This window comes from Nothobranchius furzeri, chromosome 9, assembly GCF_043380555.1.
Source record: "Nothobranchius furzeri strain GRZ-AD chromosome 9, NfurGRZ-RIMD1, whole genome shotgun sequence".
In the NCBI taxonomy this organism is placed as follows: domain Eukaryota; kingdom Metazoa; phylum Chordata; class Actinopteri; order Cyprinodontiformes; family Nothobranchiidae; genus Nothobranchius; species Nothobranchius furzeri.
The window spans coordinates 57,869,730-57,894,336 of NC_091749.1; the positions used below are offsets into that span (position 1 = coordinate 57,869,730).

Sequence of the window (24,607 nt, forward strand, 5' to 3'; positions counted from 1 at the left end):
AGAGTTACCATGACGACGGACGCGTCCCTTACAGGTTGGGGGGCCACCTTGATGGGGAGAGCAGTGAACGGCATTTGGTCACGCAGTTTGAAATGGGTTCACATAAATGTGCTGGAACTCCTAGCGGTGTATCTTGCTTTAAAGCACTTCCTGCCCCACTTAAGGAACCGTCATGTCTTAGTGAAGACGGACATCACCACAGTGGTAGCTTATATCAACCGTCAGGGCGGTACACGCTCCCTACAGCTGCACTCACTAGCCAAGGAAATAATTGTGTGGTGCAGCTCCAGACTCCTCTCAGTCTGCACAACACATGTGGCGGGCAGCTTGAACAGAGGGGCAGACCTTCTGTCCAGAGGAAATCCTCTGTACGGAGAAAGGACACTCCACCCCCAGGTGGTGCACCAAATATGGCAGAGATTCGGTCAGGCTACCGTAGATCTCTTCGCCTCATGTGAAAGCGCCCACTGCCCACTCTTCTTCTCCCTGACAGACGCGGACGCGCCTCTGGGAGTCGGCGCATTGGCTCACCAGTGGCCGAGAGTGCTGCTGTACGCGTTTCCTCCTCTCAGTCTGATTTCCCCCATTCTAATAAGAGTAAGAGAACAGGGCCTGTCTTTGGTCTTGGTGGCTCCATTGTGGCAATCCAAGCCGTGGGTGGCCGAAATAATCCAGATGCTTTGGGACAAACCGTGGCCCCTGCCTGTCCGCAGGGATCTCCTGTCCCAAGCCAGGGAAGAGATTTATCACCCTCACCCAGACCGCTTGTCTCTGTGGGCCTGGCCCGTGAGAGGTGGAATCTGAGCGTGGCAGGCCTGCCCCCAAGTGTCATTGACACCATTCAAAACGCTAGGTCCCCCTCAACTCGCTCTCTTTACAGCTGTAAATGGAGGGTTTTTGAGGGGTGGTGTGAAGAAAAACTTGTTATCCCATTTCAGTGTTCGGTGGGTGATGTACTCTGTTTTTTGCAGAGTCCTGTGGACAAGGGTAAAGCTTTCTCCACTATTAAAGTTTATCTGGCTGCATTTCTGCATGCCATGTGGGGTTTGGTGACAAACCAGTGGGGCAACACCCATTAGTGAGTCGCTTCATGAAGGGTGCTCGCTGTAAGCTACCAGTCTTTAGGCCACTGGTACCACTGTGGGACCTCTCTCTTGTTCTGGAGGCCCTCTGTCATCATCCTTTTGAGCCAGTAGATGGGGCTGGATTGAAATTTCTCTCTTTAAAAACTGCACTGTTCTTAGCTTTAACTACTGCAGAGTGAGTGACCTTCAGGCATGGTCAGTCAGTCCCTCTTGTTTACGGTGGGCCCCTGGTTACACTAAGGTGTGTTTGCGGCCCAATCCAGCTTTTGTGCCTAAAGTAATGGAGTCGTCTTACAGCTGCTCCCTTGTGGAGCTGCTGGCTTTTCACCCACCTCCTTTTTCCTCAGCAGAAGAGCAGAAGCTTAATTGTCTCTGCCCTGTTCGAGCTTTAATGGTTTATATGGACAGGACTGCTGGTCTCAGAAAATCAGACCAGTTGTTTGTTTCTTGGGCCACGGCCCATAAAGGCAAACCTGTGTCTCGCCAGAGACTGGCACACTGGATTGTAGAAGCAATCAGCCTTTCATGTAGGTGCAAAGGTGCTGAACCCCCTCTGGGGGTGAGGGCTCATTCTACAAAGAGCCTGGCCACATCTTGGGCCCTGTTTCGTGGGGTGTCAGTCCAGGATATCTGTGCAGCAGCTAGCTGGGCCACGCCACTAACTTTTGTGCGGTTTTATAGGCTGGATGTGTCTCAACCTTCGCTGGCGCATTCAGTGCTAGAGGCAGGATGCACAGCATCTGCTTAGTGGTTGAGCAGAATTTTTGCTACAGCTTGCTTCGGGAGGGACATGCAATCCGGGAGTGGGCCATATCTCCCATAGTGAAACACCGAACGAAGTTAGAAAAAGACCGTAAGGTTACGTTATGTAAACCCCGGTTCTTTGATAACAGAGTGAGGTGTTTCACCAACAGTTCCCTTTTTGCGGCAACGGTAAGAAATTGTCCGAATGAGTAGGAGGGGTTGGTTGGCCGTGTATATACTGGGTGGGCAGAGCCTGGGCACGGGGCAACCAGTCTGTCAAGGACAGACGTGATGTCATTGGAGCTTCCGTAGTTGGTCATGCCAGGGCGATTCCCATAGTGAAACACCTCACTCTGTTATCAAAGAACCGGCGTTTACATAACGTAACCCTACGTTTCACAGATTTAAAGGGCAGGCCTGTTGTGACATTTCTACACTCACCGTGTTGATTGTTCTTATGTGTTTTTAAAAGCAAACGTTTAATGCAACTGTAATGTATAATAGATTGCAGCAGTTGATGTTAGTCTCGTTATCAGGATTCAACATAACAAAACGTACGAGTTCGTGCTGTGAAACAGGATGTACAAAAACACGACGTAGGAGAAGATTAAACTTGTGCATGCTCAGGACTGAGTGCCATCAGACTGGGAAATGTTAAAAAAATGTTACCAGGTCTAACAGGAAATACTGGCACTGACACCTACATGTTAAACTGGGAGACTCATTAGAAAATAAACCATCTAGTTCTCTTAAAAATGCATCATAATTTAATCTCTTTTTGAGTCTTCATTAAATTATGAACTCCTAAAAAAAGCAAGAGAACAAATGAATAACAAAAGCCACAGACCATCTTTGTGAAGCTACAAGTTCCCAGTGACGATTGGTTATTTCCCACTATGTGAAACCAGTCATTTTTATATCAAGTGAAATGTTTTAATACAATCCCCACAAATATGTGATTTTTGTCCAATTATTGCATTTCGGGTGACTAATTTTTGGCCTCAACTCACAAAACATTAGTAGCCTGGATGTGTTGCCAGTCACTCATGCACATTTACATAAATGAACATACTTAAAGGTACTTCAGACCATTTACCAACATTATAATGTGTTTAGGTATATCTTAGGCTCACTGAAACACTTTAAAGTTATGGCATCAAATGCCCCACGCTCTGCTTTTTGTTTTCATTTAAACTGTTTTGTTTGTGACAGAATGCACAAAATAAAAGGCTGATAAAGAGCATATTTATTATAAACAGACTCCAATCATGAAAAAGAATAGCATCATATCCATATACCTATCCAATTAAGAGCTGGAGTTCAAACAGACTGTTTGGCTTGTGCTTAGGCAAAGTCCTTACTGTCCTAAAAAAAACCCACATACTTATTTAGTCCACACACTTCTTTCTCTTTTTAAATTATACAAACAGAGCATCCTCCCCTGAGGCAAAATGAAACCCCAACATAAAGCATTATTAGAATAAAGGAATATGTGACTTGTTAAAATATAGATAATTAAATTCCTTCTGCACCTTATTTACATGTCAAGAAATGCATTTATTTTCTTGTTGTGCTAAAATTTGCTAATAAAATCATAAACTGCAGGAAAACAAGTGGAAGGGAAATAGTTAAAGTCAGTGCTTCTGGAGTCATAGGTTGTCACCGTGTGTCTGCATATTCCTTTCTCACAGCTAGACAACCCAACAGCATTCGCTGAAGAGAAGTAAACCGCCCACAACAATAAACAATGGCAAGAATAGAAAGAAAAAGAAAAGTGAAAAAGGCCTGGAGGTAGCCGATAAGACTCAAAACCCTAAATCTTCGATAGACCCTATTGACAGCTCTCTGTCGGCAGTCTATTCAATTTGACTCTGGTCCAGATGCTTTGTTAGTAATTGGATACTCTTCAAAGTCTTACCATTAGGCTTAAATTAATCTCATTTAGTTTAAAAGCTAAAAAATAGTCTGTAAAAGGTGTTTAATCATTCAATTTAAAATGTTTTCACTTTTTGAATTAAAAACTATGATGTTGATGCTTTAACTAAAAATTGCAATAATTGGCCCGTTACCAGGCTATAATCTCAAGGATAACGGAAGCAAGCTGAATTAAGTTTTGTGTCAGCATTGCTGGAATCTGAAAGATTGGTTAAAGCAACCAATTAACAGGATTTGCAAAGCTCTCCTGATTTAACAAACTTGTAAAAAAAAAGAGGCTAAATTGGATTAAATAATGCAGACCTGACTTTTTGAACAGACAAGAAGCTGGGATCAGATAAAACCCTACTTTATCTGAGGTGCTGAGGGAAAAAAGGAATTCAACAACAGGAAATGGAGCTGCAATGTTAAAGGAAATCCCAGAGAGCAAAGGAAGTGAGATCTAACATGTATGCAAACAAACCAAGAGGAGGCCATTCTTTTCCTACAGAGCAGAGACACAGTGCTGTCAGTTATTACCTCGAGGCACGATTACGATGATGTAAAATATGAAAAATAGAATAAAGCTGTTTCTTAGGCTGAAACATTAGAAAAGACAAAATACAACAAGTCAGATTGTCCCTAACTGCTGAAGTCACCTGATAATTTTAACGATGTAAAAAAACACAGTAAGGTCTCTCTAATTTAACCCAATGAACTCTGGGATAGCTAGCTTACTAGCTTTCAAAAGCATCTTGTTGAATTTACTCCCAATCTACAGCTCTGTCAGCAATGACCTATGAAGCACCAAAAAAAGTTCACTATCAATTACCACTTTTCATTGTGACAGCTACAGTCAGAGATACATTCAAGCACGACAGCACTGGGTGTTATGAAATGGGACAGTTTTGTACTCTTTTACATAATTATTAGTTTTTGCTCCCAACTGAAATCACAAGTTTTGGTTTGACTGCGTTTAAAGATAAACTGACTAAATCCTGTCCACATATGTTTTTAATTTATCAGGCAAAAAGCCCAAAGTTGAATGGTAACACAGGAAATGGCACTACCATTGAAAACTCTGAAAAACATCATTACATACTTACTATTTAGATTTTTCTTTCAGTTAGCAAAAAATCATGTGTTTTAAATAGTTCTTCAGGGCTGGAATAATGAGTGAATTAATACATCAAAGGAACATCTCTAGGGGGAAAACAGGTTGATAACTAATTGGGGGTTTTATCTCAGCTCCTTTCAATGAAACCCTCGGGCGAGACACTAAACCCAAAAGCACCCCAGCGGTTAAGCTAGCATTTTGTATTGCATCCTGTTGCCACAGGCACATCCCAACATATTAAATATGTGAACACATAGGTTTATATTTTATTTTTCAAATAATGTTGAGAATAGCTGCAGATTAAGTTGATTTTTTTATTATTATTTTCCCATTTTGATACATCGATGCTAATTTTTTCATGTGCAATGGCTGGACAATTAGGCTTTGAGGTGTTTTTTTAGTTTCATGGAGTAAAATTAAGTTTTTTGTCCACTTCAGGTTTGAAAAGGCTGTTATTAGACACTGCTTTACTCTTACATAGATCATATTTTTCTGGTTCTTTTTATTATTATGTTAAATACACTGATCTGTATAATGAATTCAGATTTATTTTTATTTACCTTTTTCTGAACTTTTTTCTAGATAAGGTTCTGTACTAAAGGAGCTTCTGACTCCTGCATATTCAGTTGCAGTTCAACAGCTGTTTCACACTCTTCCTTTGTCTTTTTTATGCTCGCTGCAGCAGAGTATGACAGACTAATTTCACACTAGGCAGAAATAAAATGAAGAAATGTTCATTTTTAACAGAGCAGACAATGAGGAACACAAAGCATTCACAAAAACAGTAGCCCCCCACTTCCAGCATTATGAACAACAGTAACAGCAGCATCTGTGGAGAAGTGGATAATTGTAAAGAGCTGGTGAAAAAAATAATGCCGCAAATTAGAGTGATGATCTTGGATCGTGGAGGGTTTTTTTGTGCGTGTGTGTGTCCCTTTAGTCCCTTTCACATAACACTTTCAAGCCAAGCCTGAGAGATGTCTGTATTCCTCATCTGTGTCATCTGAAATCACTGAGGTGAAATGAGGGGGCTGATGCTGATCCCGATCGTTACGTCTCTGAGCCGACTACAAAGGTAGTAACAGAGCTGAGTTGGTAAGTAGGTGTGAAGTGGGGAAAAAGTGCTCAACTTTAAAGACTGATGCTGATGTCAGTCTACCAGTTACTGGGATGAATTTGTAAAAAAAAAAAAAAAAAAAGAGAGAAAGAGAGGAAAAAAAAGAAGATAAATCATTTCACCTGTGAAGATAAAAATCACGAGGTGCTTCACAAAAACATTTTTTAATTATTAAAGAATATTTTATATATATATATATATATATATAAGTATTTTAAATAAAATAATTAATAAATAAATATGGGGAAAATGTAGAATTGATAGAAACAGCAGAATGATTAGAAATTAGCGAGGAAGAATCAACAAAGGGTCATAAAAGCCAGTACACAATTAAGCCAGTTTTACTGGTTAGAGGTAAGCATTTTTTATTTAATCAAGCAATTTTAGATTAGTAAGACATCATAAACAGTGTTACTGGACAATTAATGGTTCAAATGTTAAACTAAATTGATAATTAGAGATGCAACAAAAATACATTCTTCCAAACAGAGCATAAAAGTACCAGCTGAGTATATGTTGAGACCAACCACAGATGCATAGTACTAATAAATGCTCTTGACCAAAGACAAAGCTCGGAACAACAACAAAAAATGTTAGTTTCGCCCTTTTTTGTTTAGCAAACAGTAGATATCCCTAGAGCAGAGTCAGAAAAACAAACCTTACCAACAAAACAAAGCTGAGCAAAAAAATTAATATAAAAAACAAGAAGAAAAAAGAGCATTTGGTTCTGGATCTGAACCTGATGTCAAATAAAACATAAAACTGAGCAGAATAGCATCTCCCAATGTGAAAATGCTAAATGACTCAAATGAAAAACACACCATTTCTTTGTAAGTGGAAACCTAGAGTGGGAAATTACTTTTTGATAAACCAATAAGTACATAAATGACCTACCATAACCATTTAAAAGTGCACTTGATTAGATAACTGCTCGGCATGTATGCAGTTGCTCTTCTGCTGCCATGGATCATTGAGAAACTTTTCCACCCAGGTGATGAGAACTAAACAGTCAGGTCTGGGCGGTTTCAAAAGCCAGAATTATTATTATACCTTACAGTGTAGACGTATAAGGGTTCAAGATGCATTCATGTTTGATAACCAGTCTAAAGCTTTACAGCTAGAATATGTATTTCCATTTTGTTCCAAATTTGTACTAAATGTGTTAAAATTTTATGACACTGCAACAAAACTATCTAAAATTAAATCTTGAGACAAGCAAAATTGCATATATTTCATATTTCTAGCAATGGCATTAAACAGCAGCATCAGTTTTATTTAAACACGGTGTCAGCATCGCAATCGGCAGGATTGTCTTTAAAGAGACAGTGTGTAGTTTTAACTGTTATTCTTCGGAAATATCCATCGAAATGTTGTTGAGAATGATTTAAATGATGCCCATTTGTTGAAATATGGCAACTTCGTAACATATAACTGTAAAATTGGGTCTAAAATACATGGGAGCAGGTCTAAGTCTCTAGGTGACGCCAGATTGTTTTTATCTACGCGAGTGCTTGCTTGCAGTGATTAAGGTATGTACTGCCCCCTGTCCAAGGAAATCACACATTGTCACTTTAAAAGACATAGTGAGAGCATTAATTAGCAAAATTTTCCATTGTTCCAATTTTTACATAAAGAAAATATACAGTGCAGGCCAAAAGTTTGGACACACCTTCCCATTCAATGTGTTAGGGTTAGGGTTGTATACTACATGTGGAGTGTAGGGTTGGGCGATGCAACGAATTCGACCTTCGGCAATGGGCTGACCTGTTACGATTGTTTTTACAAGATTAGTTTATTTATTCATTTATGTGTTTTCCCGTGACTTAGTTTATTAATAGCAAATATGTATTACGTTACGCACAGAGAACATCACAGAGGTAGCAATCAAGAAAAGATCTTCATCAGCGCATTTGAACATTATCTCACCCTTTCTCCACCTCTCGCTGCTGACAGTGTGCGCAAGCGGCGTGCTGAAGAGGAGCTTGGCGAGCATCTGTGACGCACTCGACATTGTATACAAGAGCGCAGTGTCGAGGGGAATGTAGAAACCCTTCCATCTTTCAGAGTCTGGTAGACTTCTGGTTATTTCATTTGGAGAAAAATTTTCTGATTTTAAAACTTTGGGTTAAGTAGCGCTCGTTCAGCACTTGCTTTAAGTATGTCAGCGGAGCACGGATTCATCCAGAACAACGTTTAAACATCCATGAGTCTGTCGGAGGCAACGTCCATAACCTCATAACCTCTTCAGCAAGTTCCCTAGAGACATTTGACTATGAACAAGCTGCAGGTGACCAGTTCAGGTTTACGCAGAGCAGGAGAAATATGCGTTCGGGCCGCAGCAGGTGAAATGTTCCTAATTTTAGTGAAATTGTTTAATTGCATTATTTAAATGTTACTGGGGCACTCTGTTCAGCTTGTTTGAACTAAATATTAATTGAAAATGTATGGAAATTTAACAGTATTGAATGATTATCATTTTAAAAATGAAAGTGACAGGATAAATGGATCATGCGACCGCTGGTGGCATGCAAATGCTCCCTTCTAAGAGAGCATCCAAACGCAACAGTGATTCATTTAATTTCCTACTCAAACTCATAAAGGAAAGAAACCCAGTAGCCTAACATTTTGTTTAAATAAAATACCACAATGGTGGTCACTTCAGGGAAACAAAGAGGCTAATTTTTAACACTTTAATCGTGTTTTAATACCATTTATACGTCACTAACAAAAAGTGGCGTCAACAAATGCAGAATTAAACATAAAGAAACATTTCTCTTCCAGCAAACACATGTGCTGCACTTACATAAAAAATAAAAAAATCTGTGTTTGAACTTTTTCTTCGTTCGCAAATCAGTCCGTGTATCATGATGCCATGAATATATCGCTCATAGTCATGTATGGTTTATTGGACTGACGATTGGCGATGGGAAAAATTAAACTAATCGCCAAACCCTAGTAAAGTGTGAATTACTGACAAATATACAGAAGCTACAGTGAAACTGCTCTAGCATAAGCATCCATTTCATATGCAAATTGTATATTACTGTTTACCTTAAATTAAATGCAGGTGTTTCAGCTGGAGTGAATAAAAAAAAAGATCATGAGCTTGGGTGTACTTAGCAACCCTGGTAGATAAATCAAAAACCGCCTTAAACCAGAAACCAATCTCAGCACAGGTATTGAATTTTGACACACTTAATTGCAACAGCAAGTACTGACTGGGAGGTTTACATTAATGAAGTTTTACACTTCTCTGCCATCCTCTGAACTGCTGAGGTGAACTGTTGTTTTTGCCCCACAATAATTGTGGGATTTCTTTCCATAAAAGTAGAGTATAAACTACATGCTGAGGAGGTTAAAACACATGAAACTAAAACACTCAGCCACATTCAAAGATAAACTTCTTACCTTGGGATCACTTTCTAGACGGACTTGTGTCCCTCTGTGTTCTGACAGAGATCTTTTTACCACTGTGCGATGCCGGAAGTGATAATAATCACCAAATACCTGCAAAGACAAAGAGATATCATCGGTTATCACATCATGCCACATGAACTAATCTTGCTATGTCCTCATAATACTCTCTTGCATATAGTATTATTGTAAGCATTGCATTGTGCCACTAAAGCATATATTTTTCAACATTAGAATGGCTGAAAGCAGACTAGCAAAAGGCAGCAAAGAAAAGCAATTTACTTGATATAAAAATCTATACATACATCTGACCTCAACATATCAGACTCAAATTAAATATATTTTTATACACCTAATCTAAACTAGTAACAATATCTTAAACTTAAACCAAGAATTCTCTAAAGAAAACATATTTTCCTTTGCTCTTTGTGCTATCTGGTTGAAATTGGACTGCCAGTCACCATTAAAATTATATAAGTTCACACTGTTTATTTACATAAAGGTATTTATATATCGGTTTTGAAGAGCTCAGCTCTTTCCACAACAATCCTATCACCTCACGGTGTCACTACAGTGTGCACTGCAACATTACTTGAGTCTAAAAGAGGAACAGCTCAGTCCCCATCAACCTCCTTTGCTCCCATTTAATCACAGTAAACAGGCCAATTCTAGCCAGGTTGACACAATAAGTCCCTGCACACAAAGCCAGAGGGCAATAGGAAGTAATAACCAGGATGGAGGACACATTTTACAGTGATTTTTAACTTCGAGACGAACCCAAAAAAAATCACAAGGCTGAATGTGTGTGTTTTTGTTATTTATTATTTTCATTATGTTTAATTTTCAGCAAATAAATCAGGTCTATTGTGTTTGCTCAGATAAGAGCCTGTTGGACTGGACTCTGATTAAAGAAATGAGTGGGAGAACAGTGAAAACCAATCCCTAAAATAAATATATTGCTGGTCAGTTTATCAACCAGATATTTTTAAACCACTCATCACCAAGAATTATAAGAATCTTGAAACGCTGAGGGACTTCAAACACCTTAGAAATCTAAATGAAAATAGTTAGAATTTAAATGTAAATGTTTTTGTGTGATGAGAGCAGTTTTTGCGTCATTTAACAGGAATGGGAGCTTAGTGGTACTTTGAATGATGTGAGCTCCTCCTTGGACTGCGCTCTTTCCGGACAGAGATCTCCAAGGCTGTTCCAGTAACCACTGGCATCACTGAAGCCATGACTCCTCACAACTTTTCCATTTCCCTTTCTAGCCCATGCTATTCCTCAGGCTTCACTTGCACCCATTTCTTGATGTTACTGTAAATAGGAATCATTACATGAATCACCACTGCTCTGTTCTACAGATTTCAACAACTACAATATTCTAGTGGGTAGTCATCATCTGTAGAGCTGAAACAACTAATCGATTTAATCGATTATAATCGATTATTAAAATAGTTAACTTTTTTAGTCATCGATTAGTTGTTTAATAATCATATTTTACCGCATAAAGTCTATTTTTACCACAATCTGACATCGGTTACAAGCTGTTAAATTTGCCGCCAGTGTGTGGCAGTAATGAGCCACTGATCTACCAGTGGAGCCGTAGAAGAAGAAATGAGCCAATGAGTGCCCTCGGTTTTCATGACGTATCACGTTACTGACGCTCATCTTGCTGTGAGAGATGGCGGAACAAGAGGAAATACGGAAGAAAAATAGAAGCGACAAAACTGAAGAGAAACCCCGGACAAAAACCTCATGAGTATGGGAGCACTTTACTCCAGATGCCTTGAAAAGACGGGTGACCTGCAAAATATGCAAAAACCATCTAGCATGGCACGGAAGCACGACGTCCCTAAGTGAACATTTGAGACGAAAACATGTGGGGGCTGATGCAGCAGAGGAAGAGCACCGCGGTCAAGTGAGCCGTCATTTGGAAGAGCCAGCCCGGTAAGTAACAGAAAATAAACAAGCTGGACTTAGTGTTTTAGCTGAGTTCGTTATACTGGATGTTAAACATGTTTTTTTGCCGCGTCAGTCTACGGTGTTCTACTTCTGATTGACTAGATGCCATCGTGAATCTCCTCCGTGTTGTGAATCATGCGCTTGCCAAATTCAGCACGTCTGTTTATAAGAATGTTCTCGTTAAGAGAAAAACGGCACAAACCCATAACTATGTTCCTCATTCAAAAAAGGACAACTCCGCGGTGAAAATTTTACAGACGAGCTGTGTCCAGGTGAATATAACGCGGCATAGTTGTACGCTTTCAATTTTTAAATACAGGAGAAATTCAGAAAAAAGTCATTTTTTTACTATTAAAAGGCTGTTTTACTATCTAACGCTGTAAAACGCCTCACAACACATTTTTATCATGTTTCTTAAACAGTATTACACAAAATAAACATTTTTCACATTTCTCTAGCTAATTTAAACACTCCAGACTCAAAGTAAAAACCTCATGAGCTTCTTACTTAGAGCTTTTTAATAGTAAAAAAAATTAGAATTTTTTTCTGAATATCTCCTGTTGTGGGCTATTTTGTAGAACGTAACCCTCAAAATAAATGATCACTGTATATTGTTAATTAATTCAAATAATATAATATTGATTTAGTGTTGTAGTGTGTGTGCTGCTTTATTTTATATGTGTACTTATTTCAGTCTATTTGTGTTTCTTATGCAGAAAAAAAACAAGCAACGATGGACAACTACATGGGGAACAAGACACTCACCCCCCAGCAATTCATACCACTTACAAACTCTATTCTAAACATGCTGGTAAAAGACATGAGGCCACTATCCATGGTGAAAGGAGCAGGCTTCCAGCCAATGCTAAAAAATTATTCTGGACTGATATTTTGCACTGTTTAGCTCATTTTATACTACTGACTGTGTTCATGTGCAATAAAATAGATTGCAGTCAACTGCACAATTCTCTTATGTTTTTTTTCTTAACTGAAATGCATCCATCACTTGTATAGGTTAAATAGCTAAACAATATCAAACCGATTAATCGATTAATCGAAAAAATAATCGACAGATTAATCGATTATGAAAATAATTGTTAGTTGCAGCCCTAATCATCTGTTTGTCAGTCTGGATCTGAAAGTCCCAAAGCTTCTTATCTATGTCATTCTCCACCGCTCCTACTTTGACTGTAAAACCTCCAGTCCATACACAGCTGTTGCTGTAAACTATCCAAGACCCTAGACCACAGTGTTCTGTGTGTGTATACTTTGCCTTTTTGTATGATGCATCCTGTTAAGTGCTGGACTGTCTAAAGGGCATCTTTGCAAAATCTGCATCATGGGTTCTGCCTGCTGTGGTAGACCATTGCCTACAAATTGCCTTTGTGTAGCCATGATCAGTGGCTCTGTAGTGCCCATTGGTCCAATGACGGTTCCCCCAGTGCCTACAAAAGTGATTCCTCAATACAAAAAAACTTACAAAGTTGGATTTGTGGTGTGCTGGTTCGTCAATGTTTGCCGTTTGTTCAGTTTTGCACATTTGACATTTCAAACTTTGACTTTAAAGTAATTTTTGTCTAAAATTTAGGCTTGCTAAGTTTGCAAAGCTTTGTTAATTTGTAAATATGTGCACTGAACACATACTGGTCATCAACAAGGCTCTGCATCCAAATCAAAGTCAAAGTCCCATCAGTTGTCACACATACTGGTGTGTGTGCGAAATTTGTTCTCCGCATTTGACCCATCCCCTGGGGAAGCGGTGAGCGGCAGACACAGCCGTGCTCGGGAACCATTTGGTGGTTTAATAATGTTTCTGATTCAACAAATCAGACTAGCAAGAAACAGTTTAAAAAGATTTTATCTGAAAAAAATTTTGTTTTATCTATCCACCCTCAACAGCTTTGTCAGACCAAAGATTAAAACTGCACACTCAATTTCCTTCATTTGCTATGGTCTTCATGTAATAACATTCATGGTGGGTATGAACAGTCTAAGGCATCAGGTATTGTGAAACAAATAAAACATGCCAAATAGTGGCCCTGGGAGACAAAGCTTGGACAGCTCTGATATAAAATAAAGACAGCCATTTTGTTGGTTTAAGCAAACTGTTCATAGATCTGTTCTATAAAACACACACACACACACACACACACACACACACACACACACACACAGTGCAAAGGTCAACTTCCCTTAAAAATTGCCCAACTGTTACAAACATATGCAGACCCACACCAATCTCCCCTCTCAACAAAATGAAGCCCATTCAGCGGCGTCTAAATGTGTGCCCTGCAGCTCAATCATCATCTGGCAATCAGCAGCAACACTTGGGACCTTATGTTTTCAACAATTCAATGTGAAGACCATGTTGTTTCTGTGGGGTTTAACTGTTTTCCACTGGGGAAAAAAAGAGCCATTAAGGACAAACTCATTTAGTTGGAAACTGATGTGGAAACAAATCGAGTCTTGTGACCATTACTGATGCGATAAGCTGAGAATTGGAAAAGCGTAACAAGAAGACAGTTACCCAAGCAACGGATTAATCCATCAACATTAAAATGCAAGATAACGCACTGTGGAAAATTACTTTCACTCGTTTGTTTTCATGTTTGATCTATTCTCTACCAGGCAAATGTACCTTGTGCAAAAGCACTTATCAAAAGGTCCAATGTCCCATCTCCACAAAGCGTCGACACGGTTGTCTTGCAAAGAGACGAACAAGGTGTGAAGTCAAGCTGTAAAAGAGTTGGCACTTCCAGAAAGCTAATGTCTATAAGGAACCATGAATTTAGAAGAAATTTAGGAAATTTCTTAAAGGAAAGCAATCATTACATTTCACAAACATGATAGATTTCGGCGTGCGTATTGACAATATGAAGTATGAACACATTTTGTTTACCCAAAGAATGGGACTTACAGACACAAGAGTAATAGTCTCCTAAAATAGTTCAGCACCTTGTTTATATCGTGAGCCTCAGTAGCAATTACTGTAGTGGACAGGAGCACAGATCTCCACAGTAGCAGCTGGACTTTAAGATAAGTATCCGTCAAAACACGGAACCAGGGCTTATGCTAAAACACCAACATACACACATCAGAAATGCCATTCTCTCTTAATACTTGCCAACTCATTTTTCATCATCCTTCATTGGTTTCCTTTTATCTATGTATCCTACATCAGTTGATCTGTCGATCTGTATCCATTACCCTTTAATTTTTTTGGTATTTAGATTATGCCCACACTTCAAGACATTCTAAACTAATTCCAGACTTTGTGTCTTCAACTAGGTTTTTAACATTTTTGATTTAGGCATGCACAACTTCAATCCTGCAAATCCATAGACTAAACCCTGCCTAGTATGACAAAAACAGATAAAACCAACAGAAATAAACTACTTGAGTTATGACGCCTTATAAGGCAAACCTGAGGTTCATTATTTATCAACGACGTGTTATTAGTTCTCAAAAAGCTACCGCCCCATTTCCCCACTGTGTTTGTAGAGCAAATACATATCCTTATTCTTGGCACAACCTGCTGTTGTCCTGAAGATGTTCCATTAGTTCAATCTGTAGAGTTTACAAAAAGAGTTGATAAAACACGGTGGCGAAATAGGGAACATTTTATTGAGGAGGACTGGCATGGAAAAACACAATAACCTAAAAATCCACAGGGTTTCCCAAGTAAAACATAGTGTGCTTTCAGTTTTCTGTCACTGACTGAGGATTACGATGCAAAAATGTCCCGGGGTCCCTCCTGAGAATATGACCCTGGGATGAGTTTGGAAATGGAAGTCCAGCAGCCTTTTCATCTCAAGAACTCTGAGATGTGTCAAACTCCCACAGGATCTCCTGAAAAACTTTTAATGCTCCAGTTGAGTGCCTCTTGGTGCAATGTTGCAGACTATGGTACTGGAGCTGCATCACAGAGAAGGGAAGACCCCCAAGCATGTGGTGAAGATGACTCATTCTAGTAGTATACTTAAACCCACAATAATCTACAAAAACTCCTCACACCCTGTTCACTACCACCCTTCCATGGATACTTTATGGTCAAGACAGTGGGCAACATTTTTTTTTTATGAGAGAACTCAGCGGGGTGGCGCGTTGTGCCAAGAATTCTTAACAGAAGTTTGTTGTACGAGAGCCATTGGAGTAATCTTTATTCTTAGGGTTAGTTAAGCAGATAATCAGGAGATATCCTGGATATGTCAAACTAATTGTGTATTACAATTTAGCTTCAGGTCACCAAAATTTCAACCTTGTAACTAAGTGGTGGTGCAGAGAAAACAGCGGATAGGTGCTCAGAGGTCAGAAAGAAAATAAGCTATATCTGTTGAGAACCAGGCTTTTTATGTATTAATGATGTGATTTAAGGAACTTATAAGCAATTATGATACGGGTTAATGTTGGCATAGTGGCGTGTGATGCAATACTGGGAAAACTCATGAACTTTGAAGTATGCAGCAAACATTAGAAATGGACTTTGGTTATAAAGTAGCTGCAGTGACATAATCGAATAAGGTACTGATTCTAGAAATTTTCAGTAGTTTGTAATGCGATAATAAAGTATATGAAAGGAAGCTTGTATAAAATAAGTGGATATCGATAAACACGTTTGTATGATCTGTCCTTATTGTGTCTCCAAATTAGAAAATGATGCTTACTGTAGCGCACCTCCATTTTATGGTGAGATGAGCATAAAAATTAATATGACAGAGCTGCCACAGAGTTCCTACATGGAGTCAATGAGAAATGTGTTCAGATTGCTAACTCATCAGTGTGTCTTTATGGCACAAGTGGGATGGTAAACAAACAAGTGTGTGATGATCATACATCAAAACAGCAGCTACACTGAGTTTATACAGACTACAATAATCAATGAAAGAAAAGTCAATAAATAAGAGAGGCAGAAGCACAATTGCTCTGTTCTAATGTGCTGCATTACATGGAAAACTACAGAGACTTTGACCCAAGAAGGAAAAAAGAAACGCTTTGCCTTTTGTGATTTAATTCCATGCTTGTTTCACATGGGTTTCTCATCTCTTCTCTACACAGAGTAAATTTTTTCAAAGGAGTAAAAATAACTAAATAAAACATGTATTTTTGGGGTTACATGAAGTGAACAGACTGAATTCTTCGGCTTTTGACTCAATATGATAACTCCCCCAGCAGGCCAGAAAGACTCATTGTGTCAGATGAAACCTTCAGTCTCCAAATCGAGTCAGATGCAATCTCTCAAAATCAGTTCGTTCAGAGCAGAGATACGACTGGCAGGTTTTGCAGTAAAAAGGTTTCTGACTGAACCTTCAGAAATCAGTTTGAAAAGTAATTTTGAAGTGTTCAGGCAGCAGAGATGCACCTCAACAGGGGGAAATATTTCATTAACTCAAAATAAAATATGATTATTTTTGCAGCGTCTCCATGACAAAGTGTTTGGTGTTTTACTTTCTGATTTACAAAGCAGTGAACTCGATTCTGTAAGTTTGTTTAATGCAACATAGCTTTGAATTAAATGCTACTAAATATATATGAAGTTCATGAGTACTGGCTTTAAAATAAACAAAAACAATCAGATTTGTGCAGAGAAGAACGTCCGTTAGAGTTGGTTGCTTTGTCCGGTCCAGAGGAACCCTTTCCAGTCTGACCTGTTGTGCCCCAATAATGACTGCTGATATAACTATTTTAACAACACTGGCTTGACCAGAAGTAGCAGCACATGCATTAATAAGAATTGTTGCTCTTCCTGGTGACAAAATGTCCATCTATTAATTTTCTTCCGCTTTCTTAGAGTTGGGTCGCGGGGGCAACAGCTTAAGTTGAGACGCCCAGACTTCCCTCTCCCCAGTCACTTGGGCCAGCTCTTCCGAAGGGATCCCCAGACTTTCCCCGGCCAGCCAAGAAAACTAGTCCCTCTAGCGTGTCCTGGGTGTTTCTTTACATCTCATTCTGGTTGGACGTGCTGGAAAGCCTCACCAGGGAGGCATCTAGGAGGCATCCTAATTAGAGGCCCTATCCACCTCAACTGGCTCCTCTCGACGTGGAGGAGCAGCAGGTCTACTCTGAGCTCCTCCCGGATGACCAAGCTTCTCACCCAATCTATAATGAAGAGTCCAGCCACCCTGCGGAGAAAACTCTTATCGGCTCGTGACCATAGGTGAGGGTAGCAACGTACATCAACAGCTAAATAGAGAGCTTCGCCTTCTGGCTCAGCTATTTTATCACCATGACCGTGCACCAATCTGTCTATTGATCTTGCGCTCCAGCTTTCCCTCACTCGTGAACAAGACCCCAAGTTACTTAAACTCCTCCACTTGGGCCAGGACCTCAACCCTGACCTGGAGAAGGCATTCTACCCTTTTCTGACTTAAGACCATGGTCTCGGATTTAGAGGAGCCGATTCTCATCCCAGCTGCTTCACACTTGGCTACGAGTGGCTCCAGCAAAAGCCGGAGATCACGTTTCTATGAAGCCAACAGGACCACATCATCTGCAAAAAGCAGAGACCCTATCTTCAGGAAAATTGATCCCATCAACACCATTACTGCTCCTAGAAATCCTGTCCATAAAAGTTATGAAGAGAATTTGTGACAAAAGACAGCCTTGACGGAGTCCAACTCTCACCGGGAACGAGCTCGACTTACTGCCGGCAATGTGGACCAAGCTCTGACACCGGCCATACAGGGACCTGACAGCCCGTATCAGAGGACCTGCCAATATATCTACATTAACAGCACTGGCTTGACCAGAAGCAGCAGCACATATGATTTGTTGCTTGTCCTGGTGTCAAAATGCAAACATGAAAAGTAATTTAAAAAAATTTTAAACAGTAACATTGATTATCTGAAAATCTGCTGACTTTGCATATGGAATTATATCAAATTTCCTTTCCAAGACAAACAAACTGAACAGTAATATTTCTAAGCATCTGTATCTCTGCAGTTCTGCTTTACAAGAGGTGCTGCGATCAATTAAAAGCAGCAAAGATATTCATTAGTATCTAAAAGACAAATCGTCATTAAATTCAATATGTAAAATAAATAAATCTACATGTGTTCAACTGTGGACCACCCTTCATTGCTGAGTAGCACCACTTTAAAACGGCTGAATTTTGAATCGCTTTTGTAAATCTGAATAACAGAGAAAAAAATGTGAGCACCACTGTGCAGGAACTCAAAGGATGTCCCAATACAGTGCCATTAATGAAAGATAATCTCTTGAAGCATGTTACACTCCGTCGTGCAGATGCCTTGATAAGCCTGTCCTCATTAGTGGACTGTATCCATCGATGGTTACCCAGGGAGGGTGAGAATGTGTGATTGTGTTCTGAAGAGCTGGGTGGAAAGGGGGGTTACAGTGGATAGCTGACAGCTGAGATGGAGAAAATTGGAGAGGGACAGGGAGGAAGCAGGTTTTTATCACAAGGGAGACAGTTTTATCACTAAGAGAGAGGACTGTATGATTGCTTCTGACACAGTGAGGTGTACTAAATCTAATCTGAGCTTTGAATCTATATTAAGCGTAAAGGAAAAACTGACCAGCATGTAATTTAAAAAGAGAAATACATGCTATTTAAAGAAAAGAGATACTGGGGGGTCAGTGTGCACGATCTCGGTTTATCTTCCATCACCTATTTTATCGAAGTACTTCACAGAAATCTAACAGTTAAGTTTGTTCTTGTGCAATAAAACCTAATTTCAATCATTCTAACTAGCTGGATTCTACTCAAGAAGTAAATACTTTTTAAAAATCAAAAAATAAAAAGGCTCTGAAAATCTCCCAGTTACAACTAATGCTCTTCTGAAGCAAAAACACTACATATCATGCCAGATTAGGAGAAACTCTAAGGCACTAACATATTTATGGTGTGTTCATTATAAAAAATGTGTTTTTTTCTCATTTTCCTCCAATATGAACAAAAGCATTTCTGTGACAAAAACAGGAGATTTCCCATGAATCCATTGGCATTTCAACTGAAACGTTTTGCTTCGCAGCCTCAAAGCCCCCCTGCCACAAGCACTGGAACATATGCCCTTTTTTAAAGACTTTGAAGAACACTGCATAAAATCCAGGGTTTGATAGAATTAGTGTGTACTGATGAACAAGCATGAGTAGTAATATTAATACAGCAGCACCCAACAAAATAAGGATGAGCAGAGGCTAAAATTAATTACTAAATTTACAGCAACTACTCTTTGGGTCAAATTTCTGTTTATATTCTTCTTTAAAAATGAATAATCAGAATTTAAGAGAGCTTTTATCCCTTTAGGGGAGCTTTTAAGCCACTGTGTGTAACATTTTTACTATCAAATTCTATGTATGATGTTCACAAACTTGTTCTTTTTTATTTCTCTCTCTCTCATCAAAGTCTATTCAAAATATTCCAATTAGCTTGAAATTTTACGTTTTTATATAAATGAACAGTGGTCAACGCTCCATATTCATGTGCCATCTTGAAATACCATAGCCGTTTAGGGACATACAAGATACAGGTGCTGGCCAGTAAATTAGAATATCATCAAAAGGTTGAAAATATTTCAGTAATTCCATTCAAAATGTGAAACTTGTACATTATATTCATGCAATGCACACAGACCAATGTATTTCCAATGTTCATTACATTTAAATTTGATATTCATAAGTGACAACTAATGAAAACTCCAAATTTGGTATCTCAAAAAATTAGAATATTCTGAAAAGGCTGAATATAGAAGACACCTGCTGCCACTCTAATCAGCTGATTTACTCAAAACACCTGCAAAGGCCTTTAAAAGGTCCCTCAGTCTTGTTTTGAAGGCACCACAATCATGGGGAAGACTTCTGACTTAACAGCTGTCCAAAAGACAATCATTGACACCTTGCACAAGGAGGGCAAGACACAAAAGGTGATTGCTAAAGAAGCTGGCTGTTCGCAGAGCTCTGTGTCCAAGCACATTAACAGACAGGCGAAGGGACGGAAAAAATGTGGTAGAAAAAAGTGTACAAGCTCTAGGGATAACCGCACCCTGCAGAGAATTGTGACGACAAACCCATTCAAAAATGTGGGGGAGATCCACAAAGAGTGGACTGCAGCTGGAGTCAGCGCTTCAAGAACCACCACGAGGAGACTCATGAAAGACATGGGATTCAGGTGTCGCATTCCGTGTGTCAAGCCACTCTTGAACATGAAACAGCGCAAGAAGCGTCTCGCCTGGGCCAAGGACAAAAAGGACTGGACTGATGCTGAGTGGTCCAAAGTTATGTTTTCTGATGAAAGCAAGTTCTGCATTTCCTTTGGAAATCAAGGACCCAGAGTCTGGAGGAAGAGCGGAGAAGCACAGAATCCACGTTGCATGAGGTCCAGTGTAAAGTTTCCACCGTCAGTGATGGTGTGGGGTGCCATGTCATCTGCCGGTGTTGGCCCACTCTGTTTCCTGAGGTCCAGGGTCAATGCAGCCGTCTACCAGGAAGTTTTAGAGCACTTCATGCTTCCTGCTGCTGACCAACTTTATGGGGATGCAGACTTCACCTTTCAACAGGACTTGGCACCTGCACACAGTGCCAAAACCACCAGCACCTGGTTCAAGGACCATGGTATCCCTGTCCTTGATTGGCCAGCAAACTCGCCTGACCTTAACCCCATAGAAAATCTATGGGGTATTGTGAAGCGGAGGATGCAATACGCTAGACCCAACAATGCAGAGGAGCTGAAGACGACTATCAGAGCAACCTGGGCTCTCATAACACCTGAGCAGTGCCACAGACTGATCGAGTCCATGCCATGCCGCATTACTGCAGTTATTGAGGCAAAAGGAGCCCCGACTAAGTATTGAGTGCTATACATGCACATTCTTTTCATGTTCATTCTTTTCAGTTGGCCAACATTAGAGAAACAAACATTTTTTCATTGGCCTTTAGAATATTCTAATTTTCTGAGATACCAGATTTGATGTTTTCATTGGTTGTCACCTATAAATATCAAAATTAAACGTAATAAACATCGGAAATACATTGGTCTGTGTGCATTGCATGAATATAATGTACAAGTTTCACGTTTTGAATGGAATTACTGAAATATTTTCAACCTTTTGATGATATTCTAATTTACTGGCCAGCACCTGTATAATGCTCCACATTTCACTTTTGCATTTTGATATGAATGTTGTCCTGCCTCTAAGCATTAGGCGTGGATGGTGCGCTGATTCTCTCCATGGCAGCCTTGCTGGTTTGGAGAAATTCTGCTCCTTCCGCTTAGGTTGCTTGCCCTGCTCCAACTACACATGATCAATGGATTGAAACCTGAAAGTCATTTACAACATTGGCGGTGCGCAAACAGCCACGGGGAACAGGGAGATGAGTAATGCGGCAGACTTGGTCGATGTGTTACGTGCAGCAAACGTGTTACATGCTACAGAAGTGGCAGCACTGGTGCAAGAAGACAGCAGCTGCAAATGACTGATCAGACCCGTTCTACATGTATTCACAGGACATGGACAGAGGGCTCTCTAACCCCTGAGAGAGATGCTGACTGCAGGAATAAGCAGAAACAGGAAATAAAACTTACAGATGGTTGAAAGCTGGTGTGTGGTGTTTTAACATTGCCTTTCTGATGCATGTGGGCTACTGTAGCTGCAATACCTATACTGGACTGTGTGGGGCTGAGGAGTCGAATATTTTAATACACTGGGGCTTTAAGAGCAATTTATGAAATAGATACACAATAAGACTGCGGCATCAAACTTGGTACAGGAGTTCTTTGTAAAATCTGAGAGGCTGACTCTTCCATTTAAGTACAATGTTATTAATACCCAAAGCCACTTTCCCCCACACTTTCACCCCTTTACCTGCTTCCATATAAAAGATCCTCAAAGACAATGAAGAATGCACAAAGGTAACTGCCGTTGGGATGGGAACAAGATTTGAATCTGCCATCTAATTCCATCTACCCTTTTTATTCTTGGAGCTAAGACAAAGCATCTCTGCTGAACAAACATACCAAAAAAAGCTTCTTCACCATCCTGTTGATGGACCACTGGGACCATTTGAGAAAGCTGCACTCTCTTAATTTCCTACTAACTTACAATCTAAAACATTTCCATCACTGTCGGTTCCACCCACAGAGGACCAGCCACTTGTCTCTGCACTTCCCACACAGCATCACAGGTAGCACAGCTCTCTGCACTTCAGTTTAATGGACTGTCACAAGGATCTCCCACAAGTGCATGGTGGCAGCAGTTAGAGTGACTTTTAAAAGTGTGAAAAGGGAGTTTTACCGCCATACTGTCAGGACGTCTTTCCCTACAGAACCCTTTAGAAATGCACTCCTTTTTGTTGATCTTTAAGCGACTGAATGTGTCAGCATCATCTCAAATGAGTACATCGGTGGTATTCTGTGAAGTTGCATCAGCAGTTTTACTGGGTCAGGTCTCACAGTTGCAGGATTTAAATTACAACACAACAATTCTGATCTACATCAAGCATGGAGGGGGGGGGGTCTTAATTTGGCTTATGATGTTCTTTAAAGATAAATATAGAAATGTATTGAAGATGAAAGACAATTCTGTTGGTAAAGGTACATTTCCACCGTCACTCTGTACTCATTTACTCTGGACCAATGTTATTTGTTTCAGTTGTTGAACTGGTTGTGTTTCCACCAAGCCCCCATAATTCAGGTCTGGATATGAAGCAAAACAGGAAGTGACAAAAATTGCAGTTCCACTCTCATCCGCTAGGGGCTGGTGTCAGAAGCAAGCAAATTCTCATTGACTCCCATGTTAAAAATACCAATTTCACAGCAGAAATAAACATGTTTACAGCCTGGTTCCAAAACATATTTTAGGTTTAATAGATCTAGTTTACACTCATGACAACTCTGAGGGGGGTGAATTTTTTGTCACTCTTCTGTTTAAGTGTATTAAATGCCTAAAATTCTGAATAATTAATGAGCATCAGACCCATGTGACCACAGAGCTAGCTCCGGGGAAAGGCCTCAGCCTGAGCCTCGGCCTCGCCCGAAAACTGTTCCGCAATTTTCAGTCTCTCAACTTAGACCATTAGTTGTGCCGTTTGTGTATTCTTTTTTGGACATTATTTGTGCAATTATTGGACAAAATGACTTGCTGTGGTGTTAATTGCACTAATAGAGCGTCCAAGGAGTCTCCACTTCATTTATTTTGGTGAGTAAAATTATATTTATGTATTTTAGGTCACTGCCGCTATTGGGCTCGCTAACTACCATTTTAACATGTACTGTTTAACCATGAAATTTAAATTTAATAGGGAAAAACCCAGAACATTTAACAAAATGCTGCATTTTTGAAAATGGGTTGAAATATGACATGTTGGTGGAGCTGGGTTCTGACTATCGGTATGGTCTCCCTCCCCTCAGCGGCAGCTCGGGGCATCTCTGACCGCAGCGGCGCCTGTCTGCTGTGCGGGCTGCCGGATTGTGGAGCTCTCGGGAGACCTCTGTGTTCCACCCGGTTTTACCCAGTGGTCACAGCGTATCTGCAGGTTTAAGGGAGCCAAATTTAAGACTTTTTAAGACCTTTTTAAGGCCACTTTGACCAAATTTAAGCTATTTTTTAAATTAAATTTAAGCTATAATTTCCAGCTATTGCCTGGAACCGTTGCTAACCACGTCGCAAACGTGGGATTACCCACCCAGTTACCATTAAACTTGCACTTCCCCATGGCGCAAGCTCCCACTAGCTTAACCAGCTAATGTGCTCATCTAAAAATAGCCTTCTTTCGCAACCAACTGAATGTGTACAGTTCCGTTTACACCAACATCATACACAAAAAATGCTGAACACCAACTAGAAATTCTTGTTCATTGGGTCTTTGGTAATTTAAGACCTTTGGAAACTGTATTTAAGGATTATTTGTCATTTTTAAGGATTTTTAAGGCCTTAAATTTAGAAAAGCAAATTTAAGACTTTTTAAGGACCCGCGGACATCCTGGGTCAGCCCGGCGCATCTCTGACTCAGAAGCTCCGGTGTTGTGCACAGTTAGCTCCGGTTATGGCTAGGTAGCTACCTCCATTAGCTTAGCTCCCACCTCCACGCTAGCTTTGGGTTTGCTTGTAGCTACATCGCTTCAGTCCGACGGGTGTAGTCATTTGATCCCAGCCTTACAGCCTCACCCTCAGCTCCACCTCTTTTCCCTTTTATGGAATTGTCTTAGCGTGACAAGACATATGACACAATCAAAATGGCGGTGGTAGCCACCTCCCATTTTACATTTAAAACTTATAATACAAGCCCATGGACAGG

At 40.0% G+C, this 24,607-nt stretch overlaps 1 protein-coding gene across 3 annotated transcripts in view; it reads right to left on the reverse strand.

Moving 5' to 3' along the window:
• furina (furin (paired basic amino acid cleaving enzyme) a) overlaps window positions 1-24,607 on the reverse strand; it is a 78,658-nt gene that overhangs the window by 28,339 nt on the left and 25,712 nt on the right. For all 3 annotated transcript variants that reach the window (XM_015952937.3, XM_015952939.3, XM_015952938.3), the window contains exon 3: window positions 9,386-9,484. In XM_015952937.3, coding sequence (XP_015808423.1) covers window positions 9,386-9,484 — 99 coding nt within the window. The remainder of the gene's footprint in view (window positions 1-9,385; window positions 9,485-24,607) is intronic.